The 13566-nt window shown below is 45.3% G+C and overlaps 1 protein-coding gene across 1 annotated transcript in view; it reads right to left on the minus strand.

Moving 5' to 3' along the window:
• Nucleotides 1-13566, minus strand: part of IGSF9 (immunoglobulin superfamily member 9) — a 641834-nt gene that overhangs the window by 347839 nt on the left and 280429 nt on the right. Inside the window, 1 exon segment of the mRNA XM_078669195.1 lies at nt 7280-7431. Within this exon segment, the coding sequence (XP_078525321.1) occupies nt 7280-7431 (152 nt within the window).

Genomic DNA, 13566 nt, shown 5'->3' on the forward strand with positions numbered 1-13566 from the left:
GGGCTAATCTTCTTCTGGAATTTCAAATGGAAAAAACAAGTTTAATAAACTTCTAAGACATATCATTGAAGTTCGATATTAGCATCAATTTGGATGCCCGAATTTCGAACTTGTGCTGCGCGACCAGAGATGTTCCTAGTACACTGGGCCATAAATGATCCATTCTTTTTTATTTTTGGAGAGGTGTCTCCATTTCGCTGGCTTTTAACTTCAAGATTTTGAAGGCAACTAATTAACTGCATACAATCAGGAAGCAGAGAGTTCGACTGTGGCGTGTCATCTGGATAAATATACATTTTGACACTCATCTGGTGTTTTAAAAAAAAAGTATGAGTGGTCTCAGAGAGAAATAGTTCCACTAGAAGGCACATTCCACTGATTATTGGCTTTGTATTTCTTTCTTTATTTATTTTAAAAGTTTTATATAGCGCTGGCTAGACCCGGAGGTATCAGAGCGCTTTACATGAGCATCAGATCATAGTTACAGGTTACATCGTTACAAAGGTTACACAGTTCTTAGAGCATGGCAACATAGTTACTTGTAAAGTCGAGATAAACAATAAGCACAAATACGTAAGGGGAAAAGCAGGCAAGGTGAGAGATTCCAGGGAGGGGGGGTTGGAGCAGGGGAAGTAGACAGATAATGAAGGCGGGAAAGAGGAGGGGAGGGTGAGAGACACAGCATGGGGAGAGGAGGGGAAGGGTGACGGGGACACAAACCGGTAGACGAGTCAAGGCAACATTCTAAGTCCAGTAAGCTGTGATCCCAGGGAAGTGGTATCCCTTCCCTATCTCTATTGCGAGAGGCTCCCTTTACGCAGTGGACTCTCTCAGAGGGGTCTCTAAGACTCCAAGGCCTACATACTGGATCCATCCCCAAAAAGGGGAGAGAGAGTGCTTTGGCAAGGGGTGCCATACCATACCTCAAGTGTGAGTGGCTCCCTTGGCGCAGTGGACTCACTCAGCGGGTTCGCTGAGACTCCAGAGTAAAATTATTGGATCTTTCCCCAACAAGGGGAGAAGGAGTGCTTAGTCAAAGGGCACAAAGGACAGGGGGTAGGCAGAGTAGCAGGCAAGGGGAGAGATTCAGGGGAGAGAGGATAGGAGCTAGGGAAGAGACAATAAGGAGAGACGAATAGAAGTCTGCCTAAAGACCGACTGGGTAGGTGACGACTAAGGAGGGAATCCACGGCCCATCTCCCCTATAGCTAAACCAAGTAGCTCCATCGGGCATCAGACAAAATAGTTCGGTCTCAATATATTGAGAGAGGAGGGAAGGAGAGACATAAATAGAGGGAGGATGCGGGAGGAGACAACAGGAATTGCAACAATGTGGTTCAACTATATACCAGAAAAAGAACAAAAAAGTAAACATTAAATCAAACAGTCAGCAATACATTAGGGGAGGAGAGAAAGGAGAGAGAAAGTAGTGGGGGGTAGGGGAGGAGAGAGAGTGAGGATAAGGGAAGAGACAACCGTAGAGACGAAAGGAAGTCTGTCTAAAGACCGACTGGGTAGGTGACGACCAAGGAGGGAATCCACGGCCCATCTCCGCTATAGCTAAACCAGGTAGCTCCATCGGGCATCAGACAAAATAGATTAGACAAAATAGATTTCCTTTGTGATAAGGAAAGCTTATTCCGACAACTCGGGTCATAGGCACAAATACCCAACGAAACAGCAGAAGTGACATTTTATAAAGGTTTGAAATAAGAAATAAAGGAAACCTTTTCATGTAGTAAATTGACCAGTAATAAAAAAGGTCATCTATTTTATGCGGGATAGAACATGACGATGCATTCCAACACATCAAGACTGCCTTCACAACTGCTCCAATCTTCCACCATCCAGACTGCGCACTAGCATTTTGTGTAAAAACCGCATCATTCAGTTTCACTCCATTGGAGCCATTCTACCTCAAAGATGAATGACGTGCAACTCATAGCTTATTGCCAACATTACTTAGAAGTCCCAGAGTTCTCTGTTACAGTATGTTCAGACCATAAGAAATAAAGTTCCCTAAAAAGTGTGCCAATGCCTGGCGTGCTAGATGGTCACCATTATATTGTGATTTGCTTATACCATCACGTACCAACTGGGAGCCAGTCATGGCAAAGCAGACGCCTCATTGCGACAAGGACATGTTAAAAAAGAACCTTTGGCATGTACACCTCCATATATTTTGGTTACACAGTAGACCACATTAAAGCCAGATAAGATAGATTAGATCAGACAAACGGTAAAAACGAAAAAGTGCCGCAGCCGCCCGTGAAAGTGAAACTGATCGCGATCATAAACAAAGGGGGCGGGAAGAAGGGGAAAAGGAAAATGAAACTGATGAGGAGTGGAGAAGTGAGGGGTAGGGGAGGGGATTCACTCGCTGGAAGGCTGGAAGGCTTAATGAGCCTTCACAGAAACCCACATGGCGGCTGCGTGTGTGCACACGCTTGTGACCGCAAGCTTGAGGCTAGCAAAAGCCTCTGGTATCACTTTAAACAAAACCTTATTAAACGTCGAGCAAGCAGCGCAATCTAGGCTCGACCTAAAAAGTGAATTCAGGATGTGGTCAGGGTCTCAGTAATTTGAAGTGCATTAGTAACACTTGGCTGTAATGCACAAGGTGACTGGGTTGGTAGTACACACCTGTTTAACCCCCAGTTTCTCCACAGCCCAGCCCTACTTGCCATTAATTTCCATATGTGATTGTTGGACCTGGCCCTTTTTGTAGGGTTATCCCCAAATGTTTTGTCTTCCTCCGCCTATTTTTCTGACCTTCTTTTGTTGGCTTTAGGACTCTGGCCACTTTACCACTGCTAATCAGTGCTAACGTGCATGTGCTCTCTCCCCTAAACAAGGTATGATTGGTTTACACTCGTTCGGCATATTTGATTTACTTGTATGTCCCATGTAATGTACATCTCATATACCCATGGACTGTTAATTATATGCTACTAAAGGCTACTAAAGGGCCTGCAGCACTGTTTGTGCCACCCACAGAGGTAGCCTTTCAAACCTGTATCAGGCTGGCACCACAGGGTCTGTGTGCGCTATTTAATGCCACCTTAACTTGACATTTAAAACTACTTAAAACTACTTGCCAAGCCTTAAACTCCCATTTTATTAAACATAGGTCTCCCCTAAGGTAGGTTCTAGGTAGCCCTATCGGCAGGGATCTATGTAAGTAAAAAGTAGGACATGCGCCTTTTTGCATGGCCAATCCCGGTAGTGACAAACAGCCTATTTCGGTTTTCACTGCTGCGAAGCCTACTCCTCTCATAGGCTAGCATTGGGAATTCACTTATACACTTTTAAGTGGTAATTCCTGATCAGAAAGGAGTTGCGTTATCGTCTTTGGTATGTTCAGAATAGTGGTGATAAATCCAATTTACTGGCGTAGTTGGATTTTACATAACTATTTTAGAAATGCCACTTTTAGAAAGGTGATCTCCTATTGGGGAGTGATTCAGTTAAGGGCCGTGGAGACTGGAATCAAAGTAAACTGTCACAACAATGTACCTCACAGACCATGGATTTACATTTATTTATGAATAAGAATCAACATGACTCTTCCTATTCAAGTCCAAAAAGAAACTTTTTGTTGTTTGTTACTTTTATCTCTGAATAAAAGGTACTGCCCCGTATTTGATTTTTTGTTCTCATGAATACTCTTTTGTCGATTCATCCTCAAAAGTTTTGAGGTGTGAAGAGTTTGTAAATACGTGTTGTATATATGTATTGTAGAACTGTACTGTCAGTCACTTTCAAGTCTTTGTAAAGGTAACATTTGTGCAAGTTAATGTGTTGCACGTTGTCTAAAATAATGCCACGCACCAAATGTCTTGTATTGTCATGGTGTAATATGTAAATAACCAATGTATATGTGAAAATGTGTATATATGTTTGAATAGAAAATAACAATAAACATAAACTTGGCAAACTATCGGCAAAAGAGTATTCTTTGGAACTAAAAATCAAGTACAGGGAAGGACCTTTTATTTAGAGAAAAAAAATACAAACTACAAAAAGTTCATTTTTGGACTTGAATAGGAAGACTCATATAGATTCTTATTCATAAATCAATGTAAATTCATGGGCTGGGAGGTACATTGCTGTGTCAGTTTACTTTTAGAAAGTGGGCATTTCTCTGTGCTTCTGACTCATGTGCTTTGCAGGCTGACTCCAATATACATCTAGCATGGTTGTCAGCTGCATTTTGTGCATACTTTCCAGACACCCACAACACAGGAAGGGCTGGGTGTGACAGGGGATATAGTTGCATTCATAAGCATACTGACAGTCTTCTTGGGCCGGGAGAGGTGGTTCACACTTACATCTGAATAGGTGGTGTCCTGACCTCAATGAAAGGCCTGATTTACCCCCTAGTGATCGTCTGGAGCCAAGGCTGACCTGAAAGGGATTGTTGTGTACTTCTACTGGTTCCTTTGAAGTCATCCCTTCACCAAAGACATTTTGGAGAATAAGTGTAGGGGCTCTGACCCCATGATTTTAGACACTGTGTGGGACCTGTAACAAGACAAGGCTAGATCTACAATCTGTACATTGCCAGGAGGTCAGCTGTGCTGCCAGGAGGAACCACCATTTAGACTACCTGCTTTGCTGTCCTGGCCTACTGGCTGCTGACTTTTGGGCTGCTGGAGGGACTGCGACTCTGCAACTTCACTTTTCTGCTGGCCTGCATACCTGCTGCTCTCTTTGTGCCCCCCCAAGTATGCTCCAAGGGCTTGTTGTCATGGCCCCATTTCTGCAAACTCAGGGCCATAAGGGATTGCACCTGAACCCCTCTGCCATGGATCACGGCCACCTGTGAGTCCAGCAGTAGGGTGTTTTAATGAAGAGCTGAAATACACTGCTCCATGTTCATAACCAGAGCATGGTGAGCACGCCATCTTGTTTTGGTCATGAGCTGTAATTGAATGCTCCAGGCTCGTAACCAGCTTGGGGGGAGGGGGGATCATTCCACCCTTGCCCAGAGATCGGCATGTCCTCAGAGATCTATCCACATGGGTTCCAGGTGTGCTGCTGTGCTGCCACTAAGGAGGCACACGGCCTCGGAAAAAGTAAACATCTAGCACGTCAACGAAGGAAAATGCCTGATTTTGCTAGCGTGGGCCCCACCTACGAGGCGCACCAACACGTGTTCCAGCACAAGGGAGTTCTCTTCTGGTGTAACCCTCTGCTGAGATGCGGCTGCAGATGGCTCGTGAGTCCAATGCCACCCATACAGTTGTGTGAAAAAGACCTATGTGGCAACCCAAGCCATAAGGCCATCCCCCCCTCCCCCCCCCCCCGGAGTGGCACCGCTGAAAGGAACTGAGCTCCTGCAGCTGCACCACACCATTGTGGGCAGCTGGGTTTGGGAGTTGGGAGTGAGGTCTTTCGCATGCTGGCAAGCTGGTGCCCGATCCTCCTGTGAACCTAGCTCAGGGTTGGGCACTGTTCGGTTCTGCCACTGTAGAACGGAAACCTCAGGTGAGGACCCAGAGAGTGTTGTGGAGCCATCATTAGGGACAGAACTGTTGAGGGAGACATCACAATACCATAACATGTGTGGTAGGTGCGCAGATGCTTCTGCAGCCTAGGGTTTGTGCCTGAATACCATCCTTTCAATGGGGGTCTTAGGAAATTACAGTATAAAGTGGTATAGGAGCGCAGGTGCAATGTGCCCTATGTGTCCACTGACATTTGTGTGACTTACCCTACCACTTTTCCCTGCAACTGCACTAATAGGGCTATAAGCACCACCATAGTAACAAATGTATTTAAAGTGATATCTATGAAATGTTCAGCTTTGCGTCTACCGGGATACCTTAATACTGCATATTTATGTGTTACCTGTATTGGCAGGACACATTTCGCAAAGTATATTGTGTACATTAATTATTTTGATTCAAATTAGTTTCTTATATAAAAGTCTATTATTATAACCCTGTGAAGAGTCTTTTTTGAGGTGTGTGCGCGTGTGTGTGTGTGAGTGTGTTTTGCACAAATATTTTGCACATTGCCTCTGATGATAACCCTGTCTGCTCTGCTGCGCCTTGTTGGGAAACAGTCTTTACTACACAATTATTACCACGATCTGCCTATACAATGCAGTCAATACAACAACTGCATCATTACCACATGTTTCTTTACCATGCAAGTCATTACAATGGTGCATTGTTGGACTGGTTTTAAATTTTAAGTCCAAGGGCCGGATGTAAGACCATTGGCATTAGCGACTCGCAAATTGCGAAAAATTGCGAGTCGCAATTTGTGAGTCGCTAATGGCAATGTACAACAGTGTCAGAGACACTGTTTGCGATTCCCAATCGAGTTGCAAATTGCATGCCTCATCAATTTCCCTTAAAGGAAAACGGGATGCATTTAAAAAAATTAAAAAACATTTTCGTTTCATCTTTTAAGGGCAGGTAGTGGTACCTGGGACCACGGCCTTCACCTAAAAAATATTTCTCCCTGCATTCACAAAGGGGAAGGGGTCCCTGGGGACCCCTTCCCTTCTGCGAGTGCTCCACCACCCTCTTGAAGAGGGCGGTAAATTGCGAGTGTTTTACAACCGCAATTGAGGTTGCAAAACATTCTTACAGAGGGTACTGAGTCGCTATTAGGAAGGAACGCCCTTGGAACGCCCCTTTCTAATAGAAAGTCGCAAATCCTATTTAGCGAGTTGCAAATAAATTGTAACTCGCTAAATAGGGTTAGTACATGGCGTATTGGTATTTTTGCATGCACAAACGGGTCGCAAACTCGTTTGGCCATGCAAAAATGGGTATAACATCTGGCCCCAAGACTTTCCCTACTGTTGCGTAGACTGGAGTTGGAATAGTAAGTTATACTATTCCAAAGTCTAGCCCCCCCCTTCGATGGTAAGACGTTGTAACAACTTGCATGGGATAGGAAAGCATGGTAACATCGGAGTAGGGACTGCATTGTAAATGCCTGCAGGGTTCCGTCATACATCCGCTAAGCTACCAGAGGGTGATCACAGGTTATCTTGGTGTGTTTCTGAGTTGTCCTGAATAATGCTGGCTTAGGTACATACCTTAGCCAACCCGAAACCCCATTTCTAACAGTAATTTGGGTACTAGAAGAAAACTATACAAAATGTACCTTCTAACAGAGCCCGACACCCTATCTGAAAGTCATCTACCAATGAGGGATGAACCATCTTTGCTACTGCGTCTATCTTTACCTATATATCTTGAGTGTAAAAGTAGATATAATCTCTAGTATTGATTATTCCCATTCAGAATTTACTCACCTGCAGCTGGCCTCCACTTGAGAGGATAATGCCATCTTGCTTCCAGACAATAAGCGGCTGCGGGTTACCAGAGGCCACGCAGGTGAGACTGATGGAGTCCCCATCCCGCACCTCCACTAACGCAGGCGGAGTCTCTCGAAATGATGGGGGAGCTGCAAGAAAAAGAGATATGGTTACATATATTGTATTTCAGGATAACAGAACTCAAGGCCCTGCACACTCTAACCACAAACGCAGTTACCCCTTTGGCTCAACGACTGAACTTCAGCGCCCCTCAGGACCTGCAGCCTCTCCCCCGGCCCCCCAGCACCATGAGACCCTCACGGGTGAGTAGCCGCTCTTAACAAACACTGATGGATTGAATGCTAATGGGTCAAGGGCAGTAATGTTTGCAATAAAGCACCAATGGCATAGAGAAAGTAATGCCAAACAAAGAAAAACAATATTCCTATGTGTAATGACACATACTCAAATTAGTTCAATATAGCATTTATTTCCTTATCACTAGTTTAATTACAAAATTGAAAATTCATTAACCTTCACAATGTATTTATTTATAAAGTTTTATATAGCGCGAACTAGATCCCGAAGGATATCAGAGCGCTTTACAATAAATTGGTAGAGAGGACAACATGAAATAAACATAGTAATTGAGAAAAGGAGAAAAAAAAACTAAAACAGTAAACAAAGGAAGGTATTTCCAAGTCCTGTTAAATCATTTCTCATTATATAATTACAACTTAATTGAACTTCAAGATTTTTAGTCCATAATCTTTTCAAATTCTGTTTCCAAAAGGCACATTTCTCCTAAAGGTAAGTATTAGATAACCAATCCTTAGACCTTGAGCAATAGGCATGCAAGGTTCCAACACGTATTTTACGGTTACTGCACAGCTTCTTCAGGGCTGAGGGTATTACATATTGATTCAAATATCTTATTACAGACACAAGTCCAAAACATCAACTCTCCCCTTGCTCTACATTGAATACATGTTCACATGTAATACATTAATAGCATGAATTGTACTAAGCCACCAAATAATTGATTTCTTGACTGTACTATGGCATTGGGTAACAGTGGATATAACATGCATTTTTTGATTTTCTGGGATTAATTGTGCAATGAAAAGTTTTAGGCATATCTTTTCTGTTGTTTGGGTCCCATAGGTTTAGGCAGGAAGTGGTATGGTTTTGCATCGTTACTAGTATTGTGTTAATCTTCATTGAATCGTGAACGTAGAGCACTGATACACTTGAACAGTTTTTATTAGGGTTTTTTTCTGTATAAATGAGGTTGTGTTTTACTAGTGGGTAAGATGAATTGCCCCTTTATTTTATCTATTCTTCTCTTGTGCACATCTATTTTTGCTGATTTATGACACTTCCAACAATATGAAAAGAGGAATTGAACCAATTAATTTCAAGTACTTGTATTATTTTGGCAATGGACATTTGGGGTCTGTTTCTTGAAATATCACCTCTGCGCCCCACCTAATCCATACTTATTCATATTTTGTTACAGTAATACAATTATTGTACAATACTTTGTGATTAGTGGTTTTACAACTATGTGAGTAAAGATTTAGGATGCTGGAGGAATAAGGGGACTGCCTTGGAAATGTGGATGCTACAGTATAATGAAAAATGTCCTAGCTACCGTAAAGGAAAGTGTCAATTATATTAAGGACTCAGAGTCTAGGATTATGCTAGTTGAAAGATTATCCACGTCAAGAGCTGCAATGGAAGAGACTGGTTTGAAATACAACCTCTTAAAGGTCAAATCTGAGGACCAGTTTGCAGCATTCAAAATATCCTTCAAGCTATCTCTAAGAGTAAAGGCTTTGGAGGCCATCCCTCCTCGAGTAGAGTGTGCCCCGAAAATGTTGGTATCAATACCTGCATCTTGCATTAACCACCATACCCATCTTCAGTGATGAGATAGCCTTGAAAAGCTTCCTTAGAGCAATCCACATTTGCTTCTGCCCTTGGGGACGATGCTCTTCAGTGATGGTCTCATAGGCTTTGATGCACCGTAAAATACACAACTTGGGCAAGTCAGGAAAGGCTGGATATGAAATCAGGCGGGAATGACATGTAGTCCGTCAAACAACATGAAATGTGACACTGTCCAGAGTAAAGGTCCTTCCCGTAATGTCTAGGGCTCTAATATCCGACATATCAATAGATCAAGCACAACAGAATGGCCAGCTTGGCCGACAACTGTTTAGGAAGAGGCACCTGAAAATTGGCCACGAGGAAAGAAGGTTTAAGACGTTATTGACAATGGATCAAATACCTAGGTTCCGGAGGAAGAGACAATCTAATGCCACACTGCAATTTCTTAACCAAGGGATGTTACCCGACTGGCAGACCTGCAATCACAGCGTGGCCTGCAGAGATCGACAATCTAAATGTATTGACCAATCTATAAGCCAGTCCATCTGATGCTGAGGAGGCCAGGAAATTCAGGATGTGGACAACGTCCGCCCACACAGGATCCAAACTTCGTTGCAGACTTCAACCCATCCATCCATCGAGACATGGCCGATCAATACATCCAGACTGTACCATCTACCCATGCTCGTGAAAGGACGTCCACTGCATCTCTTGAAAGGCCAGGGACTTGCCATTGAGATCTGTGATCCTCCACGCCATAAACTGGAGGTTTCCTTCGTCACCAAATGATGGGGATTTCCGGAGGGAGCGCTCAGGAGATGTGGATTTTGGGGTAGACAGATTAGGGAAGCCCAGGAAAGTTCCATCAGAACTGGAAACCATACTCGTGAATTCCACACCGGGGTGATCACTACCAGATCTAACGCCTGCCTGTGTTCCTGAGCTGTCAAACCCATGATATTGGCGAAGGGGGGAAAGGCATAGCCCTTTGTCCATTGACCAGTCCTGTAGGAAGGCATTGGTCTTTACTGCTCCCAGGTCTGGTCTCCAACTGAAGTACCGGAGAAGCTGAAGGTCAAGTCTGGACAGAAATAAACCGATTGTGAAGGGGCCCTAAAGGGCAGAAAGGTCTAGAAACATGGACGAAAGTGATTGGCACAATCTCGAATCCCAGAGATGTGTAGTCTTCCAATCCACAACTTGGTTGGCTGATGCCGCCATCACCGGAATGTGTGTTCCAGGCAGTACTCCCAAAGGTTCTTGGCAGGATTCGAGAGGGCTCTAGACCGCACACCTCCCAGATGGTTGATATAGCGGACCGCCATCAAATTGTCCATCTTCAGAAGGACACAAGATTGTTAACATTTGATCGCAAAGGAACCCACCATCAGTTCCAAGCAGCTGATATGTAGGGACTGTTCTGAGGTGGACCATCCTTCGCCAGTGGTTAACTCCCCAGAACGAGCTGCCCAACCTGAACCGCTGGCATTGAACTCGATCACTAGATTTGGTTGCGAGCCAAAAATGGCATGACCATTCCAAGCCTCCATGTGGGAGAGCCACCACTTTGAGCTCTTCTTTGGCCTCTTCTGAAAGGAGAACGTACTAGGAGTAGGTGAGACCGCAGCGAAGGTGAGGTACTTTCAAACACTGGAGAACCCGAAAGTGTAGGGGGTCGGGGAAAATGGCCTGAATAGAGAATGACAACAGGCCAACCACCTGGCGATCTGACGGAGTGAAGTCTGTGGTTTCGCCAACATTCTCCTCACCTCGTGTCATATTTTGGCCATCTTCCTGGAGGGTAGGCTCAGCGTTGTCTCAACCGAATTGATCATTAACCGCAGGAGTGTGATTGAGTGAGAAGGGGAGAAACTTGACTTTCTTCAGTTGATAACAAACCCCAGAGACCGAAGTAGATTCACCGCCATCTCTAGATGAAATGACAGAGCATGGGGACATTGATCCATGAGAAGCATGTCGTCCAGAAACAGTCTTGTGCGTACTCCGGATGCCCTCAAGCATTCTATCACTGGCTTGAGAACCTTGGTGGCTAAAAGGGAGAGAAGGAAATTTGAAAGTTTGTCCATGCCATTGGAACTGAAGAAACCGGCGATGAGGCGGAAAGATCGGGACTGTAAGGTAAGCATCTTTGAGGTCCATCTGGACCATCCAAACATTGGGACAGAGAAGGTCCCAAAGGAGATGGATGCCCCCCATCTTCAATTAGTGGCAAACCAACCACTCGTTGAATTACTGGAGATTAATCACCGGGTGCTGATCCCCATCCTGCTTTGGAACCAGAAACAGATTGCTTAGAAACCTGCAGGAGTGTGGGTTGGAAGGACAAATTGCTCCTTTGGCTAGGACTTCTTGAACCTCCAATTGAATAAGTGTGGCCTCTTGTCCAGGGAAATGGAGAGGACGGAGAGGTAAGGCCTGGAAGGGGGACCCATAGAATTCTTCTAGAGCACCCAGGCGTCAGATGTGAAAGCCCACCAGTAAACTATGAAATGCGCCATTCGATCCCCCCAAACGAATGCATGGAATGAGTGAAAGACTCACAAGGCCAACTGGAGGTAGCACCTCAACTTCAGAGTCTGTTGCGGTAAACTCTGTGATGGGACAATCCTCTGTTGTGGTAGAATTCCCCGAAGAATGAGGAGTCCTCCTATTGTCCTCCCTGGGCTGATTGGCACTTACCGGGCCAGCCAAGTGCCCACTACAGCGACCGGCTCAGATGAAAACATGTACATTGAAAATGCGCTTGGTGGTTGACTGGGACTTGTCGAGGGAGTTAAAGGTCGACAAAAATTTGCTGAGCTCCTTGATGAACATGTCGCAAAAGAGCCCTCCTTATGCCATCTGCCCTGCCTCTAATGTCGAAAACTCCCCTAACTTGGGGTAGCTCTTTATGAGCAAGGACCTGTGTCTTTCCATAGAGATGGCGCAGTTGGCGTTACCAAGAAATATTATTACTAGTTGGGCCAAGCTAGAAAGAACCTCTGGGGACATCAGGGCCACGGACGTCTTGACGTCCTCCGCCATGTCAACATTTTTAGCTAATGGGCCAGTTATGTCCAGGAGCTTGTCCTGGCATGACCGCCAGGAGCGGCCGATGCCATTCTTTAGGTCCTTCATATATCTGGCCAGAAAAGCGGCCATGTGCGCTTCTATTTCTGGCGTGATCGCCACTTTCCCATCCAAAGACGGACAGAGGTGATCTTCCTGATGCGGTTTATGACCTCTTGGTCAAGAGGCTCGCGGAGTCTACTAGCCACACACTACTTTGTCACTTGGAGCCCACTCAGATGAGCAGGGATGCATAAGCTCCTTAGGTTCTAACACATCTGAATGTGAGACCCCAGGCTCCCCCAGAGGTGGGACCTGCCCCAGCAGGGGGGTTGGAGGTAGGTCTCCAGAAGTGGTCAGAATCACCATCCAGTCCTGTGTGAAGACCCTCTGAGGACAGGGGGGGGAATTTGGCAGTGTCCCTCGGGTTACAGAAGCCAGTTGGGACAGGCAACTCCGAGGGCATGGGGGGGAGGGTTATTGCCTAAGGACGCCTTTTAAGGGCTCGGGCCTACGCCTTCACGAAGTGGGGGGCGGAGCTTCCGAGCTCTTATGCGTTAAAAAAAAAAAAGAATTCAGAAAGGGGTCCGGCTGGCACATTCCTTAGTTTTTTATGGCATCTGCGTAGTGATTCGTCTTCGCTGTGCTGTCTATTTAGTAGCGTTGACGTGATAGGCTATATGTAATGTACGCGTGCCCGATTTGGCATATTTTCGGCGGTTTCGCGCACGGCAGACCTATTAATCTTAATTAGGAGCTGTCAGAGTGCCCGTGTAATGCAATCCAGATGGTGCGAGCGCGTTCACCATTGCATTGCATACAAAAAAGTCATCTGATCTCTTCAGTGAGTGTCCGCATGCGCTGTACGGGGCATCTTTTTCCAGGCGCGAGGGGTCTTTGTAAAATCGTAGACTGCGCCTCGTTCCCCGCAAATCTAGACGGCCAGCGCTCTAACCAAATATGCGACAAAAATAACCCGGATGACAGGGAAATGTGTTGACATCACTGGTCGTGTAAACGTAACAGTGCGTTTTTATTTCGGAGGAGCCGGTCGCATTTCTTGTCACCCGACAAAGGCTTTGCTGCCTCAACGGCACGTCCTAAATGTCAGAATTGCGCCACAGCACAATGAGGCGCTGTGTCCCCCTCTCAAAGCGTCTAATGTGCTGCAGCCAAATGACCTATTTTTATGGGGCGGCCAAGAGGGTCGTGCTGCAGCCGCCCCCGGTTAACGTGCTAACATTACAAGCCTCACATCCTCATGGCAAGTAATGCGCGTCCATGTTTTAAAACCGAAAAAAACCTCAAAATGTAAACGAAGA

This window comes from Lissotriton helveticus, chromosome 12 (assembly GCF_964261635.1).
Source record: "Lissotriton helveticus chromosome 12, aLisHel1.1, whole genome shotgun sequence".
Classification (NCBI taxonomy): Eukaryota; Metazoa; Chordata; class Amphibia; order Caudata; family Salamandridae; genus Lissotriton; species Lissotriton helveticus.